Raw genomic sequence first — 24,758 nt, forward strand, 5'->3', positions numbered from 1 at the left:
TTCTCTTTTCCATTTTATGTTTACTGGTCTTTGATTTGGTTTAACTTCCGTTAGCTAGAGCTATGACCCTCATTCAAGGTCATGCTTGAGTCCTTTGCCAGGATCGGCCTCCACTATCCCGTGCATCCAATTAAAAAAAATTGTTGTATTTATGACAATTAAGTTTATAATTGATCACAAAGATGAGCCGATTCAGGTAGTACCGTTGTTAGAAAACCTATTATGGCGTGATGTAGCCTCAGTGACTCACCTCTCCTGTAGTTAAGGCACTTATACCTGTTAAACCTTTGAATCCACGTGAAAATGTTAGGGATAAATGTGTTAAAGGTGTTCTTGAGACAGCCTTGGGGTTCGCCTATGATAGGCACACTTGGGACTGCTGGGATGTACTTCTGCGAAGTTCATTAATGTTGTCATTGACCCTCAATTTTTTAACTATTTATTCCTAGAAATTCCTCTGCGTCAATCTTTTAATCAGTGGAAGATCCTGGGTTGTGCGCAAGTCCAGATATAGAATAATGTCAAATGTCATCAGCAGCAACAATAATTTACCAGATAATGTTTACTGGTGATAAACCAGAGACTGAGAAATAGAAGTAGAGAAACATAGGGAACTAACATTTTCTCTAACATCCCCTATTGGGAAGCTAACAAAGTAAACTTTGATGATGATAAATCAACACAAATAAGAATATATTGACAATGCATAATAATTTTGTTATGATTTGATCCATTGATCTATATATTATTTATCATTAATATAAAAGAGAAAAAGGACGGTTCGGTGTACTATGTTCCCGCTATGCGTGGGGTCGTGGAAAAGGCTGGATCACAAAGGTATATTGTAGGCAGCCTTATCTTACATTTCTGCAAGAGGCAGTTTTCACTAGTATAAAAGAGAAAACAAAAAAAAAAATTAAAAGGATAGTCTCCCTTAAATAGAACTCCCGTAAGGGTTACATCATGTTGTGTTCTAATGTGAAAGAATTTATAGACAAAATTTTTTTCTTTCTAAGAAAGAGATTTGTCAAATATAGAAGAGATTTATATTTTCTTTTAGGAAAATAAATCAGTTATGGTTAATATTCTGTTCTTCCTTCAAGCAAAAGAAAATTCAAATACGGCGAAAGTTAGGGCAAATTCTAACCATTCTCCCCTTTGACCTGAATTATCTTGACAATACTTGATCCGCCTAACATAATCTTCATCATTGTTGCTTGTCTTGATTAAAAGTGGGTATGATTTGAAATTTGGAACCCTGTACATTAAAAGTGAGCACGAATTAAAAATATTGGAGTCGGGTGTTAAAAATGGAGTTCATACGTTAAAAGTAAGCATGTGTTAAAAATAATTTTTATTTGCAGCATCAGGAATGTTGAATATATGATTGAAAATTTGTCTCCAAATGTAGTACTCGTATATTTTTTGGACAAAATTCTTCATTGTCGTCAAATTAGTTGCAGCTTGATCAAAATCCACCTTAAACCTGTCTTCAACCTCACCAAATTATTGGCGCTGATACCACTTGTTGGGATCGAAATACTAAGGCATCGTGCAAAAACTAACAAAGCAAATTTTGTGACGATAAATCAAGACGACAAATAAAAATATACTAAACAAGACATGATAATTTATTATAATTTGATCAAATTACTTGCATATAATTTATCACTAATATAAAAGAGAAAATAAATTGAGGGAATAGTCTCCCACTAAACATAACTCTCGTAAGTGTCACGCCCCGACCTCGAGGAGCGCGACCGGCGCTTAACTGAGATACCTCAGTCAAGCAAGCCTATTAAATGCCTTCTATCCGAACTTACCCATGAATAAGGTGAAGGTGAATTTTCATGAATTAGACTATAAGAAGGTCACGTGAACAAAGCAATTTCATTAATATTAGTTACTTCGTTTATAGTTTCCAAAATACATTACATATTCATAGTTTACAAGTGGAAACGTGTGATACAAATACAACACCTTTAGTTCAACTTTCCCAAATCCAAGATACAACCCACACTATGTCTACGGAGACTCTAACGGGTACAAAAGAGTACTATGATGGTACTGGCAAAAAGGCCCATGCTATACCTCAAAATATTATATATAAGGAACAAAAGATACAAGACCCCAAAATAAAGTGGGGCTCACCAAGTCAGCTTGGAAAAGGGTGTACCGCTACCATTGATTGATGCCGTCTGCTGAGGAACCACCTGCATCCATTAAAGATACAACGCCAGGGAAGAGGGTGTACCACTATTACTGATTGATGCCGCTTGCTGTGGAACCACCTGCATCCATTAAAGATGCAGCGGCCCCGACAAAAGGGATGTTAGTACATATGGAATAGTACTAGTATGTTAGACTAAACACCCTCTTAATAGAACGAGTAACAATACAATGGGAAAGAACATGGAATCAATGAAAGCCTAAAAAAATATAGCAATGTCAAGTTAAGAGTAAATTTCAATGTTTTAGGTTGGGAGATCTTTTGTATCTATACACAATCGTGTTTTTAGCATGGAGTCCGATCTCGGCCCCATCGGCTAAGCCGTCTCACCTAGAGACATCCAATCACACCACCACCATGTGCGCGACATGGCGTCCGATCTCAGCTCGATCGGCTAAGCCGTCTCACTATAATGCAGTGTGGGTCGACATCACATTCCACTAGCAATCATCTCATCTCAATAAAGGGGAATAATCTCATCACATCAATCTCATCCCAATTAAGGGGAATAATCTCATCACATCAATACGGGGATTTACCCCTCAATCATTCCTACACCACCACGTGTAGTTTCGGGATTAAGTTAATTCAGCCTACCCTTTCTCGGTGACAAAACGATACTTCCAAAACATTTATTATATAAAGTAATTGAAGCTCATTTCATATTCTTTCACACATCTTTTCATTTCGTTGGCACTAGTGACCACAAGTATAGTTTCGTTCTTGGCACGTCGGTCGTATTTCATATTTCATACTCCCTTCTTTCACTTTTCAAAAATCATTATGGATTATCAACAATAAAGGCCTTTATAATCACGACTTTAAGTTCATATATGGGCAACAAGAGTCTTAACCACATTGAGCTTTCTTTCACAATTTGGCATAATAACTTGCAATTGAAACATGATTGAGATCATAATATTTCGACAAATTGGTCACATTTGAATACATTCCCTAAGGAGAACATTATATGATAGGAGCATTTGGCACACATTTTTAGTATATATCTTTCAACACAAACTTATTCGAAATAGTCAAATTTATAAGGAATAACTCGGAACATGAGAAATAAGGGCTTGGTCCTTCATACTTGAAACTTACGAGAACACCGAGGGATTCGATTCTAGGAGAGAAGTTTAGCCAACATACCTCGCTTGAGCTTTCTTTGATTTACCACGACGTTCTAAAAATCCTAGCGACTTCAATATATTAGAGAGATGACAAAATTAAACCATAATTAGGAAGAGATTTATGGGTTCAGCCCATTTAGGCATTTTATCAAGCACTGGTGTGCGATATGATTTCAAAGTTCTTTTATGGTGGATTTCCTCTATCCCACAACCCAATGTTCACCCATTGAAGCTCAAGAACATTCCCATAACCCTTGTTGGTACATACATGCACATGAGACAACTCCCACACCCAAGAATCACACTTCTCGGTACCTACTTTCAGTTCAATCCCGAAATTGAGGTCTAGGGAGTAGAATCTTACTTCCTAGGAAGACTTTGTAAGCTTTCCTTGTTGAATTTCAAGGTTTGGGCACGGATTTGATGTATGGAGATGTTGGTGCCTTTCCTTCTCTCTTTAGCTCCCTTCCCCTCTCTCTAAACACTAGATTTTTGCGCCCCAATGGCTTTTAATCAAAATGGCATCGGGTTATAATATCAGAAAATAGACCCCCCGAACTCAACTCTGCGGTTGCAGAGTGCACCGTAGATCAGGTGTGCGGCCCGCAAAACGCACCACAAAAATGGTCCCAAAAACTAGGCTGGCCTGCCCAAGTCTATGGCCGTTCTGCGGCCCGCAAAACAGTTATAATGTCGCATAATGTGCCGTGAAATCTCCCTCCGAATTTTTTTTCCTGGATATGCGACGGATTGTGCGGCCTACGAAATGATTATGCGGTCGCATAATCGACCGCAAATTTCTCTTCAAAATTTCGCTTGGGCCCTGTTGCATTCTGCGGCGGATCTGCAGTCCACAAAGTGATTCTGCGACCGCATAGTGGACTGCAGAAATGTCTTATTCTGCAAAAATTTTCTTTCAATTTCACGATGCACTGTTGTTGCGGCCAAACGCACTCACGCAAGTGCACGTGATCGTCAAGTAATAAAGTGACTAAAAGTCGGATGTCGAACCCACGAGGACTTGTGATTAACTATTAACTAAATTAGACTATCCTAATTATCTGTACAAGAATTAAACCTAGAAGTATTTGATTCTAAACTAATTAAAATAAATAAAAACAAATAATGAACTTTGAACAGAGGAAGAGCAGATTTTTATGATATCAATGTAATGAAAACGATCTAGGGTTGTGGGCTATCTAACATTCCTATTGTATTCTTCAATTGAATTGACTAACTAATTTATCTAGTTTATTGGTTGACAGGGTTAATATTGCTCATAAGAATCTGTCGAGTTCTTACTCGCCTATTCAATCTAACCTAACGCCTATATGTCTATGGAGTTAGAATCAACAAGAACACATTTATAATTCCTGTAAATCAACCAAGCAAGACAATTAGGTATATGTCTATCCTAACCGCGAATCCGTTCCCCGATGCCCAGGTTCAAGAACTTGCTCTACTCAATCCTATATGCAATCTAGAATTCCCACTTTCGAGTTCAACTCTAGATTCGTAGATAGTATTCAATTGGTGATCAAGCAATCAAATAATTAAGTGCAGGATTAAATAAATTAACCAATATTATAAACTAAGAAATCAAAATCAATATCCGAATAACAATAGTCATGAAAGAACCACAACCCTAGAACGTGAAGTTTAGCTCCACATAGACATGGTAGCAAAACAACAAATCATACAAAGAAACATAAAAAGACTAAGTTGGTGGAAGAAAAGATGAAACCCGGTCTCCACGGCGGCTCTGTGCTCTCCCTTCGTCAAAAATTGTTTAAAAATTGTGTTTAAGGACTATTTATAAGTGTAGAAAAAACCTAGACGAAATAACAAAGTCCAAAACAGAAAAGGAGACAAAATTGCCTCAAACTCGGAAAGGCAAGTCGCAACGCGGAACGTGCGATGAACCTCGCGTCAAACCGCACCTCGCGTGCTCAAACGCGAGCAGAAAGTAACGCTTCGCCTGCTTCTGCTTCGTTGCCTAACTTTTTCTTCAATTCTCATTTTTGATTTACTTTGCTTTGAATTGCTCGTTGCTTTCGAAGCTGCCAGGTAATCTCCAAACCTTCACTTTCTAATTCTTGTGTCTACAATTGCATGCAATTATTAAATACATATAATATACTTTTAAAATATTTGCTTTGCTCACAATTTTCTCCCCAAAATACCTACACATAAAATAAACTCAATTAAGCACAAATATAGTATAATTTAGTAGTAAACCACCTAAATATAAAGTAAGCAATGTACTATAAATATATAATTATAGCCAAACATCACTACCCCACACTTAAACGTTGCTCGTCCTCGAGTCAACCAACACTTTACACTATCTTTCAGCACTTTATTTTTACACAATTGAGGCACACTACACCAATGACCATGGTTAATAGCAACAATTAAACTTTAGCATATGCAATCACATACACTTCCATTTTTCTTATGCCAACTTCAAAAATATTCAAACAAAGACAACATGCTCATAACAATCCTAGCCTCACAAACCGACTCAATATCACAATGTACTCGTGGCTTGAACACCCAACATCATAGAGAGAGCTAATAATGTTACCTATCCCTCGTGTAACCATTTGCCCTCACAACAAAAGCAAAGAGAGTAAAATCAATCCACACATTCGAATCTCATGCTCACAAATATCAAAGAAAATCGCTCGCTCTCAGAAAAGAAGTCACATACATGTAATTGGTACCATAGGCTTGCCCTTAATGTAAATCTCTACTAATATAGGCTCACTCAATCTAAAATCAATTAGGACTTTTTTGTGGTTGTAATGTGGGTTAAGGGACGGGAAGGATATATTTTAGGAATAGTGACTCAACCTCTTATGCACTTTAATACATCACTTGATAACATAAGCGCAAATTCCTCAATCCACTTTAATTTCACAAACAAGATCACCCCCAAAAACGTTCCCTTCTTCTTTAAGCACTATCTCCATTTACACTCCACTAGCAAAAACAAAATATTTATTCAACTACATTTTTTCTTTCTCTTTTTTTTTTCAGATTTTTTTTTCTTTTTTAATTTCCACTAGTGGCGTATTCTTTTACAAAAATAAGTGCACCTTCCTTTATTTCATTGGTTCCACTCCAAAGCCACCCCACACTTAGTCCCTTATTACTTCTTTTAGCGCTTACAATTAAAGTGCTTTAAGAGGAAAAGAGATCAAAACAATGTCAATTAAGAATAAAAAGGGTATAGGCTTGTAATGTGGGTGCCAAATAAAAGTCTATAGGCTCAAAAGGATTGACTAGGGATAAATATTATTTGTGGTAAGAAATTAAACTCAAAAAGATCAAAGAAAGCCTAAAATTATTTTTCAAACCGAGCATCACCTAAAATTTCGCTTCGACTCACAAACCGGGCAAGTTCTAGACACAAGTACAATACATGGACTACACAAAAACCTCACCACACATGGCACATGACTCACTAAGGACGATCCCATTCCGACTCTCAAACAAATGCAAGTATTCACTGAGTCACGAGATATTAAGCATTAAGCACAAAGTGAACATAAGTCAAGAAAATGAGACATAGGCGCCACAAAACATGCTATCCAAGTAAGCAAGGCATCATCAATAAATTCAAATCATAGGAAAGATACTACACATGCCAAAGCCTAAATATGCTACTATCAAACAAGTCAAGGGCGCCTAGGTTTATCTCATCTTTCTTCCTCCAATTTATTTCCTAAACTACTCTAAAAGAAAAAACTACCCGGTTCAAACTACATCCCATGAAAAAAACCGAGGCACAAAGAAAAATTACGGGGGATTTTTACTACCTAAAGAAAGCTAAAAGACATATTTTTGTATTTTTTGTTTAGACTTTAATACCTCAAGAAAGCTGTCCACAAAATCCATCGTCGGGAAAAGTCCAAATTTTCTACTTTTTTTTTATTTTTCATTTTTTTTAAATATTTTTTTCTTTACATAAAATCTACTACACTAAGAAAGAATACTACAACTAACCTAGGATAGAGAAAAAAATTATCCAAACAATCTCCTCACCCCACACTTAAAATTGTGCAATGTCCTCAATGCACACTGTAAATAACAAGAGGGTAAAAGAGACTCCCTGGTAGGCCAAAGGCCAAAGCATTAGCAGCTCACGGGATACTCAGACTTCTCCCAGGTACGATCCTTTGTGCGGTCACCCCACACTTATTTCAACCACATAGCTCACTTTTGCACACTTCCACTGGCTTTTCTTCTATGCTCATAATCCTACAAAAAACGCTACAAAGATAGAAAAATAAAATAAATAAAAATAAATAAAAATAAAAAAAAGCAGTAAAGCTGAGTTGCCTCCCAACAAGCGCCTAATTTAAAGTCGCGGCACGACTTGAACCAATTTTTGTCTCCACCTTGAACTTATGAATTGTACCCCTAACATGGCATCCAGTCTGTGGCTATGCACCTTTGGTGGGGCTACAAAGATAACCAGGCCAAGTAATAAATTTTTCACTCTGCACCTCTCGGCCTTTAGATGAGGAATGTAATTTTTGCTTTTTGGCACAACAAATTCAAGAATATAAGCGCTCTCATCCTCACTCTTTGACCCCTTCATTGGCTCAGGTGGCTCGATTACTATCTTACTATCTAAACACAATGTGGAAAAATGATTGGAATGAGGTCTAATGCGCTCTAACTCATGAATTTTACTACTATTTGCATCCCCATATTTACACACACTCAAGTCTCCCAAAGTAATGTTATCTACTCCCTCACATGACTCTAGAGCACTCTTCTCAATATTGGCATCCTCAAGAAAAACAGGGTCTAGTGATTGGTATTCTCGTTTTAGCTCCTCAATTTGGTCTAGAAGAATTTTTTCAGCTTCACACAACTCATTATTAAATTATTGGGCGTTACACGCATCAACCTTTGCACTCAAATTTGCATCTAAGTTATGTACAGCCAAGCAAAAATTATCAATTTTATGGGCAAGTTCATCTCTCTCCTTAGACCAATCATTCACCAACGTTGTTAGAAGACAACGTCGTTCCGCATATTCGCCTAATCGAGAATATACGTCCCAATACCAACCTTACTCCCATATTCAAATTCAGACCTCCCAGATGTCATGTTGAGAGAACTAGAAACACACTAGGAGAAAAGTCAAATAGTTATAAAATTAAAATATTTACAAAAAGAGAAGAAAAAAAACTTGTAAAGATAAAAGTAAAAGTCTAATTTAGAAAAATAGTTAATTTTTAAGTCCCCAGCAACGGCGCCAAAAACTTGTTGCGGCCAAACGCACTCTTGCAAGTGCACGTGATCGTCAAGTAATAAAGTGACTAAACGTCGGATGTCGAACCCACGAGGACTTGTGATTAACTATTAACTGAATTAGACTATCCTAATTATCTATACAAGAATTAAACCTAGAAGTATGTGATTCTAAACTAATTAAAATAAATAAAAATAAATAATGAACTTTAAACAGAGGAAGAGCAGATTTTTATGATATCAATGTAATGAAAACGATCTAGGGTTATGAGCTATCTAACATTCCTATTGTATTCTTCAATTAAATTGACTAATATTTATTTTATGTACTTATATTTCCCTGTGGATGTGCGATCTACATTATTAATTTAAGATTACGGTGGGAGTTTAAAATTAATTTTATTATCTTTATATGGCACTTCATCTCTTGACAAAATGTAAACTTTTATGAGAGATTAATCTTTCAATTTTGATGTTCTCTCTTTCAACGAACACTTACAACCTAGTATTATCAGTGAAAGTTTTCAAGAGAAAAAGATGGGATCACAATATCACATTTCATGGAATATTTTAGTGAAAGCTTTCTTTTTAAAGAATAACTTTAGGCCGAGTATCTAAGAAAGAAAAGGAAATTACAATAATAAGACAAAAGTATTTTTAATTAAAAAGCCTAAGGGAGCAAGCAGGGATCGAACCGCTGACCTTGAGGGCAAAAGTGCAGTCACTTGAGCATTGGTTCACACATGCTTATTTAAGAATGAGATCAGAAAAATACAAATACTATACATAGTCTATGCCTAGAGAGGAGAGCATGGGTTCACGTGACTGCACCGTATTGTATAAATCCGTCCGTGGATCATGGATGGGACGTTAGCCTTTATATTCACTTTCAAATACTATACATAGTCTGGGTTTGCATATTTTGAAATGTGTCGTTTCAATCCATGGATTCAAGTCGCTTAATCGCATAGGGATTCAAATGTATATTACATAATAATCAGATACTTAAACATGGGTAGATATGATTATATGAACATTTTCATAAGTAGAGGGGTAAATATAATCTTTTCCTTGCAGAAAAAGGATATTATTAGCTGTATTTGAGTGGTTATGCTAACTCCTTGCATCAATCATGGGCCTAAAATAACGCTAAAAATTTTGTTTCGTGAAAAGATGTTTGGTAGTAGCACGTCTTGGTAGTTTGTAGAGAAAGTCAACCAATTATCAAGCCCCATTCCATTTGATATAAAGAATTAATGTCCCTTGCGGATCAAAACCAGATTTTGGTACATCATGTTGAGCAGCATGGGCGGCTCAATAGCATCCGAGGCCTAAAGCAAAGCCTTAATAAGAGGCCTTAAATAAATAAATAAATAAATAAATAAATAAATATATANATATATATATATATATATATATATATATATATATATATATATATATATATATATATATATATATATATATATAATGAGCATCGTTTTTTAAAAAATTAGACAAGCGTGGAATGAAAAAAATGAGAACTTGATTTTATAAAGTACAAAAAATTGAATGAATTTAACGTTGATTGCATCACAACTAAAATGAGAGAACCTAGAAAACATACTCCCTCCGTCTTAATTTGTGTGACACTCTCTTTTTTAGTCTGCCCTAAAAGAATACCTTTCTATATTTGGTAATAATTCAACTTTAAATTATTCTCTTTACCCTTAATGAGATGATTTCTAGCTACACAAGTTTCTACCCTTATTGTAAGAGAATATTAAGGGTAAAGAGAATATATATTCATGTCCAGTCAAACACCTTCATATAAATTGGGACGGCGGGGTATAATTTATGTGAAGAAAATTAATGAAAGTTAGATTATTAGATATAGTTACATGACAATAGAGTAAAATAATTCAGTAAAAACGTAAAATAAGATTGGCAGAAAACTAATTTGGTTATACTAATCATTGGAAGAAATCAACATTAATATGAAAACAAAGAAATAAATTTATCAATAATAAGCGATAATTATATAAATTCTATACTACATATAGAGAAATAGTAATTTTGGAGCCCTTAAATTCTTGGGGCCTAAAGCAAGTAGGTGATGTTGTGCTTAAAGTATATATATATATATATATATATATATATATATATATGTATATATATATATATATATGTATGTATGTATGTATGTATATATATATATATATATATATGTATGTATGTATGTATGTATGTATATTGCCTCATATCTTGCTTTTGTTCCGTGGATTTAGGATGTGAAATGTGTTAATTTATGTTAATTTGATGTGTTTTCATGTGTAGGAATGATCCGGGAGCAATCGGGGGCGGAATGTGCAAAATTAGAGCCAAAATGGACGAAAACAGGGAAAGGGCATATTTCAGCGCCACAGGTGGCGTCCAGCCCTACCTGTGGCGCCAGAAACAGAAGCTAAAATATTGGAGCGCCGTGGAGGGCGCCTGGCGCTAGCCAGGGCGCCAATGACGTGAATTTTCTCCAATTTCGCCCGGGACAAGGTTATTTCGGCCTGGACCTACCCAACACGTATAAAAGCAAGACTAAACATATTTTTGAGGAGGAGGACGCCACTTTAGAAGGATCTAACATACTTTGAAGGAGAATTCACATGGAGGAACACACACCATGCTTGGAGGAGGCTTCTAACTAGTGTTTCTTCTCTTCTTTTCCTTTAATCTCATAGTTTATTAGTTCTAGAGTTTTGGGTGCTACATGAAAGTTGTGCCAAAATTTCACGGTATAGCCAGTTTTCGGACTGGTCAATCAAAAATAGCCAGCGTTTACCAAGTCAATGAAAAATAGTCACCGTTTTGTTGCAATAGAGACCGGTCCAGCATAATATACTGGAGTTCGGTGCACTTTGTGTATGAACTCCAGCATATTATGCTGGACCGGTATACTTTGCTGGCTCCAGTATAATATACTGGAGACTGGAGCACTGGTGCTCCAAACTCCAGTATATTATACTGGACCATTATACTTGCTAGAACTCCAGCATAATATGCTGGAGTTCTAGTGTATTTATGCTGGAACTCCATCATATTATGCTGGAGTTCCAGCATACTATCCTGGAACTCCAGTATAATATGATGGAGTTCAAGTATACTTATGCTAGAACTCCAGCATAATATACTGGAGTATTTTTCGGGTTTTGAACAGTGTTTTCGCTCAGATTTATCTTTACATAAAAAGTGGCTAAAATTGAAATTGGGCTATTTTTGAACGACCAGTTGTAAATCTGGCTATTTTTAAAAATCACCCGAAAGTTGTAGTTTGAATTAAAGCTTGAATTGTTCTTATTATTTTATCATATTGGTTTATTTATTCAATCTTGTGCTTAGTTATTTGATTGCTTGATCACCAATTGAATACTATCTACGAATCTAAGATTGAACTGGGAAGAGGGAATTCTAGATTGCATATAAGATTGAGTAGAGCAAGATCTTAACTCGGGGGGGGGGGTGGCGTATTTGCGGTTAGGATAGGAATATACCTAATCGCCTTACTCGGTTACTATACGGGAATTACAAATGCGTTCTTGTTAATCCTAATTCCATAGGAATATAGGCGTTAGGTTAGCTTGAATAGGCGAATTGTACTTCATGAGAAGGCTACGAGCAATATCAACCCCGTCAATTAATAAATCAAATAAATTAATTAGACGATTTAAGTGGAAACTCTATGGGATCTGAAGCAAAAAGCCAAAAACGTAACGAACATTTTCAAGTGGCTGAAATGGAATCAACTTTATTTTTGTTCTATATCTTCACTGCTAATTTCACTGTATTATAAACACCAATATTGACAAACGAATCAAAGAATTGTACAAGAAAAAAAAAAGAAAATCATCTTGAGTTCCTTTGACTTGTGCATATATATGTATATATATATAATATCAGCTAAATATAGTTATAGACTCTTGTCCTCATCGTAGTTAAAAGGCAATGGTACGGACTTGAAGGCACGATATTTCCCGACGTTATTCAAGTGCTCATTTTCCAACCTGAACAATTAAAAAGAACAGCATTACTATAAATACACAAGTAGCCGGCTAACTCATCAAATAGTTAACCTGTTGTAGCATATAATATAATTAACTGTCTTGTTTTTCAGGTTATTTCCTCTTTTTTATGGACGGCTAGATGACTTAATATTCTTTTACAATATCATTGAATATATATATATATATGGTTTGGAGTTCCGACCTGAAAAAATTCCACATGCCTCGTCGAAGGATCTCTAGAGAGGCAACTACTGCAACCATTGCTTTCTTGTGCAGAAATGGTAGTTCTTGAAAATCTAGAACCAACTGCATCCATACTAATCTCAGAATAATGTCAAGAACCTGCATTGATTACACTTCAACAAAGTTAATTTACACTTGAAGAGATCAATAATGTATATATTTTTCTAACCTGCTTTCTGCACTTACAATGGCAACAAAGTAGACAATCTTGTGTGGCACAAGTAATTTGTCTCTCAACCAACGGTTTCTTGAATTCTTTTGTAATAAACCCCAATCTATAACAATGTCCCAATAAGTATTTGCAACTGTAGTAATTCCTGAGGTTGATGCCGCCATTACTCTCCAAAAAGTTCCTCTCTTTTGAGCATAAAGCGTCCTCATCACTAGAGCAACAATGGTTGAGAAATATTTGAGGCTATTAAGCCCCTGCATTGAATCTTTCTCTTCAAATAAGCGGCGAACGCACTGTACATATATCAAAGTACAAATTATCACCATGTTAAATAATTTTGAAGATATCTTTTTTCATTTTTTCTTGTGCATGCAAAGGTTCTCACACCTGAATAAACCGAGACCAAAAGGGAATAATTGCGACGACTATGTATAAGATTTGATAAGCACTGCTTTCTTGACATTTATTAGATCTTGTTCTAAAGTTGCCCCACACATAGTAGCAGACATAGAATTGCAAACTCCTAATTGCCTGAACCTGAAATGCACAGACTTGATTATCAACTTCTTGGATTCTCTATTGGTATAATACAAAAAACAAAAGCTTAGTGTAAAACCTGGCTGGTAAGTTGATCTGCCAAGAAAAAATCTGGTAGATTAACCTGCAAAATAATGTGAAACATTTTAGTATCTATGTACTTTCTGTGTTATTAGTCTGTAATATCTTCTAAACAAACTGCTGGTACCTTATAAAGCGGAGCGCACAGACAGTGCCAGCCACATCTTATAAGGAAGAAACGACTTGAACGATATATAATGTTCAGAGGACAAAAAGTTATTAGAAGCAGAATCTGAAAAGAAAAAAGTGTGTTACAATCATTAGGGGTTTGTAATTTTTGAAACATTTTTGTATAGATCAGTTGTAGAATGAAAGCAGAAGAAGAAGTAATGTTTTTTCTAGACTTACAAACACAACGACAAGTGGGATCAGCTCAATCACTGTCTCAAAACTTCTTGTATTTGGATCCATCTCCATATCTAGGTGGGCTAATGCAGCAGCTAATGCAAGTACTGAAAGACCAGAAGCAAGGAAAAGAACTTGTCTGTAACCTAGTTCTGTTCCCTGCTTGAAGCCAAAAATGAAGGGATAATTGACCCTAAAACGCCTCCAGTAGTATATGTTCACGGCGTACATGAGCATATGGAGGACAATGTATCCAAATAGGCTGCAAAAGATACAGCTCTATTACTCATATGTATTGCTTAAAACATGGTTTCGCTTTTAGACAGATAAGGGGCAATTAAGAATCAATATGACTTTGTATTAGACAGATGATTAGTTTACCTGTAGAGTGGAAATATGTTTTCCATATACTGCCCACGGCCCTCATGTTGTAGAAGGTTTCCGAAATGTATTGATACAGCAATAGCTGCCACTAATGCTATTGAGCCACCAGAGAATAAACCTGTTGGTGAAACATATTTCAATTACTAACAACTATGGTTATGATGCGGTTTACCAACTTTTTCTAAGCACTTATCCCGGATGAAGATAATACATCACCGGTAACCTCTGATAGAGGCGAATCAAGGATCCAGAGTTAGTTGATTCAAATGAGTAAGATCTTATTACATGTATATATTTAAAATTTTGTTTTGCATATGTATTATTCATAGTTCGAGCTGAATGCAATAGGTACAGTTGAACTGGAAGAATCCACCCTAAATCCGCATTTGACCTCTGATTACACAGGAATTAAGAAGTTGATGCTACTAATGATGCATACTTACCCAAGAAAAATGTTACTCTATGCGTTTCTCGTTTAGCTTGTGGTCTTAAAGATTTCATTCCTTCCCTTCGATTTCCATTGACAAAATGCTTTATGAATGTGGCCTCCACTCTTTCTATGAGCTTAGCAACCTAAAAAAAGGCGTAGATCGATGAGAAGTTCAAACTATAATAATGCTGAGAGGAAATTAAGCAGTTTTTGAAAGTGAAGGAAAATGTATATACCTCATCAGAGCTACCAAGATAAGATTTATCAACCATATCTAAGTATGATTTAGAAGCTTTCCTTGAGGTGATCTGTAATCAATAAAATTGCAAGGTAAAAAGGCAAAACTTAAATACTTTCTATAGTGATCAATTCAGTGTAGTACCTTGTCATACTTCTTCATGATCTTGGAAAATGCCAACACATTTAAGAAACTGGCAAAATTAAGTGTGAATTTTAGTTAAAGATAAAAACAATTACTATAAGTCAAAGAAAAAATGCAAGAATTACCAGTAGTTTTTTAGAAGTCGAAGCTTTTGATAGAACTCAACAAAAGCCTTTCTCATTTGTTCTTCAGCTTTTTTCAGCTCCTCTTTGCTGAATGATAAGTTAAATTTTGAAGTATGGATGATATTTTTTAAAGTTGAGACAGGTGTTTCAGGTTCAACATTGATTTTTACATGGTCCAAAATCTCTAGTGGAGCAGGCCTAAATTCCATAGTTTTTGTATTTGCTGCATCTCTTTTCCCTCTTGTTGCTTCTTCTTCACTGCTCATCTCTACTTCTTGTATTTCCTCCATTTCTGACCTACCTATATTGGGGGTTAAGCAAGAATTCAAACAAATTAAAGGGCAATCATGGGATGGAAAATTTAAGGGAAATGCTCCAAATATTTCTAGTTTTAGTACTTTGGGGTCATTCATACTTTTTTTCATTAATAGCATATTGTCTTGTATTTTCCATTAACTTAAATGGAGCTCCAGCGCGAAAATAGCATGGCTAGTTCGGACTGGTCATTCAAAAATAGTCACTATTTATAAAGTCATTAAAAAATAGCCAATATTTTGCTGTAACACTAAAAGTTCCAGCATAATATACTGGAGTTCTAGTATACTGGAGTATTTTTTTGGATTTTGAACAGTATTTTCGTTCACATTTATCTTTATATGAAAAATGGATAAATTTCGATTACTTTTGAAACTGTGTCTATTTTTAAATGACCACGTATAAATCTGGCTATTTTTGAATTTCTTCCAACTTTTGCTTATGGTTTAAAATTACTCCGAGTCAAGGGTAAATACATAATGATTTGCTAACAACAAGGGAACGAATAACCCCCAAAATAAAACCGAAAGAAGAAGTCGGAAGCAGTTCATCGCCTGTGGGAGCTTGCTGATAGTGAGCAAGCCATAATCTGTCTATTGGATTGCCTATTTGTCTATGTGTACATAGGATAAAATTAAAATATTTCGTATAATAAGAGGGGTAGTAGACCATTTTCCCAAAAGAATGGAATATTGATAGAATAGCCAAAGTATTGGAGATACCTGGATTTCCCAAATGGGAAGGCTTATCAACCTTGATTCTTAGAGCAATAAGTGCATTCATTTGTTTACTCAACTCATGAGCCTCAGCCTTCACTTGCTCTACTTTTTTCTGGTAAAAAGTTAGAACCTTGTTGAATTCATCATCAAGTCTTTTAAAGAAAACCATCTCATTTTCTCCACCTTTTTCAGATGACAAAAGAAACATAGTTTGATAATGGCCTTGTGAACTAGTAACTAATATGGCTTCATCTTCATTGTTTTGACAAACATTGAAACTAGTTTGTAATCCACTAAAGGCTCTGTACATAGATAGCCTTCTCTTTAATGACCCTTCAACTTCAGTTAATGCTGCAATCTTGATGTCTTTTAATACACTCTTGAGATAGTTGTAATCCATATAAGCTTCTTTCCATTCTTGGACCATTTGGGATGCAAATTCTTTCCCGAATTTCATCTTTACTTCTGTTTTACCAAATCCAAAATGAAAAGGCTGGTCTTTTATGTCTAGCCGTGATAGGAGAAAGGGTCAGCAATGAATGACTAGTCCTCGTTAAATCAATGTGTTCCTCCTTTTCTTTTCATAATTTTCAATTTTTCTTGCCAACCCAGAATGAGTATGAGTATGAGTATATTACCGTGTCTCATTAAATATTTCTTTTCACGATTTAAATATTGGTCTCTCATAATTTTCACTTATTATATTGAGCACCTTAATTAAATACTCATCAACCAACCCCAACAAGAGTGTAGTTTGAAAATTTTTAATCATCGTGGAGACACGAATGATGACCAAAAAACGTCCAGACTGTAGAAAACAAAACAATACCAACTGGAAAAGATTGTTTGTAGTAAGATATTGATAAGAGTGATGGTTTCAGGGCCCCTCCATAAAGCAGGTAGAACAACTGCTTTAGGTCCCATATTTGTGGAGGCCCCATTTTCTTTTACACCTAATAGGTTATATATAAATTTTAAAAAAATTATTATGTGAAGTGAAAAAGTTTGGTTTCTTTATTTAAGAAATATAGAGGCAAAGGATTTACAACTGCTTTGATTTCTGCCAAGGAAACTGCATTTGAAATTAGTATCGAACCCGAATTTCTTAAGAAATGTGTAATATATAGGAAGAAACAATTTGAGGAGAATGTTAATAGTGAAATCTCAAAATCTCTCGAAGATTCCTTTAGAGTTGATTACTTTTTATACTAACTCCCTTTGGTCCATAACAAATGACTTTTTAACCTGTGCTGCGCCCCTTAAGAAAATACTACTAACTCCTAGAACAAAAATATATTTTGACTGAATTATCCTTAATTAAAATTTATATATTGTTAACTTGACACATTGAGATATGTAAATAAAGGCAAATTTTGGACAAATAAAGTTAATTCCTTCTCGAATATATAAAAGGACACTTATTTTGGACCAAAATAAAAGTCAAAAAGTCACTTATTATGGACCGGAGAGAGTAATAGACAAGGTTATTTTTTCACTTTAAAATAGATTTATAATTAGAGGCATATGAAAATATTTTTGGTTTTCTATTTAGCGATAAAAACTGAGATCACTAGATGATGGAAATTTGAAAAAATATTGCCTTCATCTTGAATGCTTCTTAAATCATAATAATCAACCCGATATTGATATTTCTTGATTTATTTTCTGAATAAACAATATTAAGAAAACTAGTACAATTAGAAAATAACAATTTAATTGATATACTTAATCAAATAAAAATATTTGATTATTTTCCAAATGGCTATATTACTTGTAGAATAATGTTATAACTTCTATTACCGTTGTTTCAGCAAAAAAAAGTATTTCAAAATTAAAATTGATAAAACCTTACCTAAGATCAATAAGTCTCAAAGATATTAAATTAATTAGCTATATTGTCAATTGAGAAAGACTTATTAGGAGAAATTGATTATAAAAATTAATAATAACGTTGCATCTAAAAAAAGTTAGAAAAACAGACCTCAAATAAAAAAAATATTTTTTATTAATAAAAAAGTTAAGGCCCCTCTTAAAAGTTTGGCTTTAGGCCACTAAATTGGTCGGGCCCCCTGGATGGTTTAACATAGGGAAAACTACCCTATATACCTACCCATTCAAAAGTAATTACCCGTAACTACCCATCTTAAAAGTAATTATATTAAATACCTATTCTAGTAGAACTAATTACCCGCTCATTCAATTCTTGCGATGGACATATCCAGTTTAAGCAACAAAAGTGTGAATCCTAAAAAGAAGCCAAAGAATAGTTAGCTTTTTTCAACAGTGGGTAGTGTTGTTAGTATTGTACCTTTTTTTGCTATCATCACCTTTTTTTTTTAATTTGTGCTCCATAATTTATTTTATCTTCTAAAAGTAAGAAAAAAAAAATGTACTATATAACAAAAATTTGAATTTTCATGTGTGTTGAAGTGTTTGCTGTTGGAATTTATTGGGTATTGTTCTTTGATTATGATATTAATGGTAATTTTCAAATATTTGACAAAAATTCAAATCCACCATTGAAGGAGCTTGAAGCTTGAAACTCATAACTTGGTTTGTTTGAGTTTTTAATTGTTTTGATCCGATCCTATATGAGTTTGTTTGGAAAGTTGATTGGAGGTTGTACCTAATGTTTTAGTCAATTTGGTGAGATTTTGTAGTAGATTTTAGAAGTTTGGGTTGAAATATAGTTGAACAAGAGAAGAAGACGAATTTGTATTGTATACTCAAATAGTATACAAATATACCATTTTGGGATACAATTCATTCCAACTATATACCCTATTAGTATAGCTATATACTATATTGGTATCATATGTTAGTTGAATCATTTTTTGGCTGTCTTAGCTGCATTTATTAGTACAATATTTGATTTTCTTTTAATAATAGTAATATAGTACAATATCTTGAAATACTTTATTATATTAATATGTGGTACACTATTTTTTTATTTTTCTCTTTATGCATGTGTGTTATGTAATAGTAGTATAGTCAATAGTTGCCGGGAATTAACCAGTAAAACTGTATGCCATGTTGGTATAGTTATATACCATATTGGTATCATATTGTAGTTTGAACATTTTTTTGGTTGTCTTGGCTGCATTTTTAAGTGAATTCAATTCTGAAATTATTTATATGAATGTGATTTACAGTGCTGAAATTTTTTTGTGCTGATGGATATGGATTAGGTAATAGTTTTTATAATTATAGGCAATTGTTGGAACGACCCATACAACTATATACCATGTTCGTATATGGAATGAGCAAGTTGTTTTGCGAATATTTAGCTTGCAATGTGAGCATGTAATTTTCTCATACTTTTATTGTATCCTTTAATGTTTTGGTACATTAGTATAGTCACAGATAGTTGTAGCAATATTCTAGAGCAATCATATACTCTGTTGGTATACTTGTATACCATATTGGTATCATATGGTACTACAAGTCTTTTTTGCTACTTACATTTTTATTGCATTTTTCAATATTTTATTATCATTCTAACTAGTATATATGGAGATTTAGTGGCCGTAGATTATGTTTTCTTGCTCCATCACTGGTTAGTGTTACTGCTAATGGTAGAGTATGTACTGATATTTGTAGGGAAGGAGATCAAGATTTACATGGCAATCACGTGAAATAGAAAAGGAACAAGAAATAAAGAAAAAAAATAAAAATAAAAAAAGTAAAGAAGGAGTCAAATTTGAGTGTGAAATAAGTTATGGTAAAAATAACAATAATACAATTTAGGCAAAAGTAAATAAATAAAAGAGAAAAAAGAAAAAAATAGGAAGAAAATGAGAAAAAAGAAAAGGAGAAAAGAAAGAAAAAAAAGGAAAAAAGAAAAGAATCATAGAAATAAAAAAGAATTGGAGAATAAAGAAAAAAAATTTCCCACAAAAACTACTATGGGTAGGAAATGTAATTAGTTTATAGGTAGAAAAACAAATGGGTAGACAAGGTAAATAGTTTTGTTTTTGTGGGTGACTGTGTCAAACTCCCTTTAACATAAGGTCAGAATACTTATAATATTCTATAATCTTTTTTTAGACTTTTCGTTTGATTTAGACTGGGCCCTGATTTTCTAATTACTTTTTTTGGTGGAGTAAGTTTTGTTATAGCTGGTTTGGCCAAGCCGCAAAAATCAGTTTATTTGAGAAGTGTTTTTTTTCAAAAGTATTTTTGGTGAGAAACAGTTTGTATTTGGCTAACTAATTTGAAAAACACTTCTGATCAGCAATCAGTATTTGACCAAGCTTTAAAAACTACTTCTAAGTGTATTTTTCTCAAAAGTGATTTTGCAGAGAAGCTACGTTTTATTGCTTCTGCTTCTCCTCAAAAACACTTTTTTTGCTTTCAAAAGCTTGACTAAACACCTTAATTTTAGAAAAAAAAGTACTTTTGACCAAAAAAAAAAAAAAAAAAAGTACCTTTGCCTCAAAAGAAGCTTGGCCAAATAGGCTATTAGTGAAAAAGGTTTCCATATTCGTTTTTTTGAGAAAAGGTTTTGCATTATTATGAATTAACAATTTCTTCTCATACAACAATACAATAGACTTGGAGAGTCATCTTAAGGGCAAAATGTTTTCATCAATATTTCTGTTTTCTCTTTTATATAGGAGTAGTAGATTATTCATTTTCTCCCGTATAACGTAGGCAAATTAATCAAATCGCAGTATAATATTGTCTTATGCTATAATTAAATTCTTTAGACTTTTATTCTCTAGCCGGAGAAGGCCTAAAAATGCCACTCAACTAACGGAAATGACTTATCTATGCCATCCGTTAAAAGGTCGGCATATCCATGCCACTACCGTTATACTTTTGGCCTATTCATGCCACTAACCTTATACTTTTGGCCTATTTATGCCATTGTTCACTAACAGTCCAATTTTCTGATTTTTAAATAATAAAAATTAATTTTTCAACCCCACTTTTGCTATGTGTCTTTATATTATTGGTTCTTCTTTACTTGACCCTACTATAAAATTTAACCATCTTTTAACCACCCCTAATTCCTTGTCACATCTCAAAATCGAATTAGTCGTGATGGCAGCTGACCCAACCCGCTAGGTAAGCCAATCAACAACTATCTAATTTAATGAGATTTTTTTTAGACAAATAAATGATAAAATTACTGAACCTTAATTCATTTTCCAAGGACTGGTAGTACAAATCACGAGCTTCTACTATTTAGATTTTTACAAAATGAATTGAAATAAACACAACATCAGTTTCAAATAAATACAAATCATTGTAAAAATCACTGTTCAGTTTGAAACCGAATCAGTGATTTTTACAAATCAAACTGAATAGTTATTTTGTACGATGATTTGTATTTATTTTAAACCTATTGTGTTTATTTCAATTCATGAAGCTCATGATTTGTACTACCAACCCATTTCAGTTATATTATCATTTAAAGAAATGTAGGGTCAAGTAAAGAAGAATCAGTAATATAAAGACATTAATGTGGGGTTGAAAAATTAATTTTATTATTTAAAACTCATAAAATTGGACTGTTAGTGAACAATGGCATAAATAGGCCAAAAGTATAAGGTTAGTGGCATGAATAGGCCAAAAGTATAACGGTAGTGGCATGGGTAGGCCGACCTTTTAACGAATGGCATAGATAAATCATTTCCGTTAGTTGAGTGATATTTTTAGGCCTTTTTCGTTCTCTAGCAGTCCTTTCAGAAATACGTGTTTCTTGATCCTGATTTTTCCATTCAAATTTTGTCCTTTTTTTTCAAAAAAATAAAAAAATAAAATAAAATTCGTTGACAATGTCCCTATTGGAGGCAAGGACACTGGTCAACTTTGCTCTTAAATGATGTATTTGTTGTACGATCATCATCCTTGCAAATTTCTTTGCATCTTTAAACTGCGACATTATCTTGTTTAATTTCGTTCGTGGATTTCTTTTCTTTCTTTCAGCTTTTCTTTTTCTTTGGCCTTTTGGATATTGTCAAAGAAATGATAAGAAATTCCAGTGTAGTGGTATATTTCAATTTCTCGAATACGAAAATGATTTCAACAAATTGGGAAAACATTTGCATTGAAATAAACACAATAAAAGAAAAGAAGAATATTGCAAAGAAAAGAGAGAATACCCTGCATCGGCATAACCAACATGTAAATATATAGCTTGTTTGAGATCGAGCCTTGTGTGGATCACATAAATACCCATCATCGGCATAGACCAACAAGATCGGGACTGCAATCATTGCTATAAAATAAGCCCATATCGATAGTCCCTTTTAGATACCGTAATATGTGTTTGATTCCATTTTAATGTCTCCTTGTAGAAGCAAAACTATATCTTGCTAAGACATTAAATGAAAAGGTTATGCCAGGCCTTGTAGTATTAGCAAGATACATTAGCGTACCAATTGCACTAAAATATGGCACTTCAGGACCAAGAAGCTCTTCATGCTTTTCTTGAGGTCGGAACGGATCCTTATTCACATCAAGTGATCGAACAACCATCGGAGTACTTATCGGATGTGCTACATCCATATAAAATCGTTTCAATACCTTTTATTTGTTGGCAGATTGATGAACAAAAATCCCGTTTGCCAAATGTTCAATTTTTAAAGCGAGACATAATTGTCTTTCCGTGATCTATCATCTTGAATTCCTTTTTTAAATAATCAATTGCCTTTTGGAGTTCTGTAGGAGTTCCAATAAGGTCTATGTCATCAATATATACGGCAGGTACAACAAACTTCGATGTTGTTTTCTTTATAAAAACACATGGACAAATGGCATCATTTATATAACCTTCCTTTAAAAAATACTCACTAAGGCAGTTATACCACATTCTTCCTGATTGCTTTAGACCGTACAAAGATCTTAGCAATTTGATTGAAAATATTTCTCGGTACTTTGAATTATGTGTGTCAGGCATTTTAAATCCTTCAGGAATTTCATGTATATCTCATTATCAAGTGAGCCATAAAGGTAGGTTGTAATCACATTCATTAAATGCATGTCAAGCTTTTCATGAAACAAAACTAATGAGATAATGAAACGTTATTGCATCCATAACAGGTGAATATGTCTCTTCATAATCGATAACAGGCCTTTGTGAAAATCCTTGTGCAACAAGGCGTGCCTTATTCTTTGTACCTTATTTTTCTAATTCCTTTTACGTACAAAGACCCATTTATAGCCAACAGACTCAAATACCATCAGGTCTTTGGACTACAGGCCCAAAAACTTTACGTTTCGCAAGTGAACTCAACTCTAATTAGATTGCTTCTTGCCATTTTGGCCGATCACATCATTGTCGACATTCTCCAACAATTGAGGTTCAAGATCCTCACTACCTTACATAATGCTAGATGCAACATTATATGCAAAGACTTAATCTACTATTTTATCCAATAGATTCAAATTCTTCCCAATATTGATTGGCTTTATTGATAGCTCCTTATTTTCTTGAGTCTCAGGCTTAGTGATTTCCTCATGAATCTCAGTATTGGTAAAATCATGAATTTCTTTATGTGACTCTTTCGTAGTGTTATCTTGAACATTTATTTTTCTATTTGTAGGATTTCTATCCTTAGAGCCCATTGGTTTGCCTCGCTTTAAGCGCGCTTTTGACTCATTAGCTATGAAACTAGAACATTATTCAACAGGGACATTGATCGCTGCCGACTCAACACTACACTAAGGTAGGAAGAGCGGGTTGCAACAACTTTTACCCGAATAGTGGTTCGGGATCGAATTTCCACAGGGAGCTAGTAATGGAGTTGTATTGTCTGTTTAGTCTAGAATTGCAGTTGTGCTTCCAATATCACTTCTAACATCTTTGGTTTTGATTTTTTATATCTACTATTATAAGACTAATGTTTGAAGATAAATTATGCTACGGAGATATTGCTAAGTTGTAATTAATATAGAGAAAGGTACTAGGGTCGTGGCATTGCCTACGTGGCTAACTAACGGGTAGATGATACTAAGGATAAGTTGATATATTTGGGGCTTATGCTATAACCGTTGCTCAATTGTACCCACTCTCACACCTCTCGGTAGAGAGAGTGATTTTGCCCAATTGACTCTCTCGAGACCAATTGGGTAGGCTAATTAGACCAAGCAACTAGGGTTCAAGTAGGGTAATTACTCTCTCGAGGTTTAACCCGTTAATTGGGACTACCATTTCTCATGGGTCCATCCCAATTCCTTGTTGGGTCAATTTTGGGGTCATAGACTCTCTTTCTCAAGAAGAGTTAGACCCACCAAGCTAGAATCAGTGTTTGCAACCACCAATCCTTAATTAAAACCTAAAATTAACCCAAATAGCAAACACCCAATATCATCCTAACCTTAGATGGCAACACCCATCAATTACCCACACT

The 24,758-nt window shown here is 34.2% G+C and overlaps 1 protein-coding gene across 1 annotated transcript; it reads right to left on the reverse strand.

Annotated features, from left to right (window-relative positions):
• Positions 1–12,389: 12,389 nt before the first annotated feature.
• Positions 12,390–17,047, reverse strand: LOC109238823 (phosphate transporter PHO1 homolog 9-like). Its single transcript, XM_019405306.1, has 13 exons — positions 16,402–17,047; positions 15,365–15,665; positions 15,240–15,288; positions 15,094–15,165; positions 14,871–15,000; positions 14,425–14,545; positions 14,047–14,305; positions 13,826–13,930; positions 13,697–13,741; positions 13,468–13,617; positions 13,095–13,373; positions 12,868–13,007; positions 12,390–12,665 (listed from the first exon to the last, which is right to left on the reverse strand). Exons 1-13 carry the CDS (start codon positions 16,853–16,855, stop codon positions 12,572–12,574), a joined length of 2,199 nt encoding a protein of 732 aa, XP_019260851.1. The 5' UTR covers positions 16,856–17,047; the 3' UTR covers positions 12,390–12,571.
• Positions 17,048–24,758: the final 7,711 nt, after the last annotated feature.

The sequence above is a fragment of the Nicotiana attenuata genome, unplaced genomic scaffold (assembly GCF_001879085.1).
Source record: "Nicotiana attenuata strain UT unplaced genomic scaffold, NIATTr2, whole genome shotgun sequence".
Classification (NCBI taxonomy): Eukaryota; Viridiplantae; Streptophyta; class Magnoliopsida; order Solanales; family Solanaceae; genus Nicotiana; species Nicotiana attenuata.

Bases quoted from the DNA above. Each gene is read 5' to 3' on its own strand.
- LOC109238823 (XM_019405306.1), bottom strand. From the start codon at position 16,855: ATGAAATTCGGGAAAGAATTTGCATCCCAAATGGTCCAAGAATGGAAA. The intron at 13,742-13,825 runs GTACCAGCAGTT...ATTATTTTGCAG, and splicing joins TGTGCGCTCCGCTTTATAAG to GTTAATCTACCAGATTTTTT. The intron at 13,618-13,696 runs GTTTTACACTAA...TGTGCATTTCAG, and splicing joins CAGATCAACTTACCAGCCAG to GTTCAGGCAATTAGGAGTTT.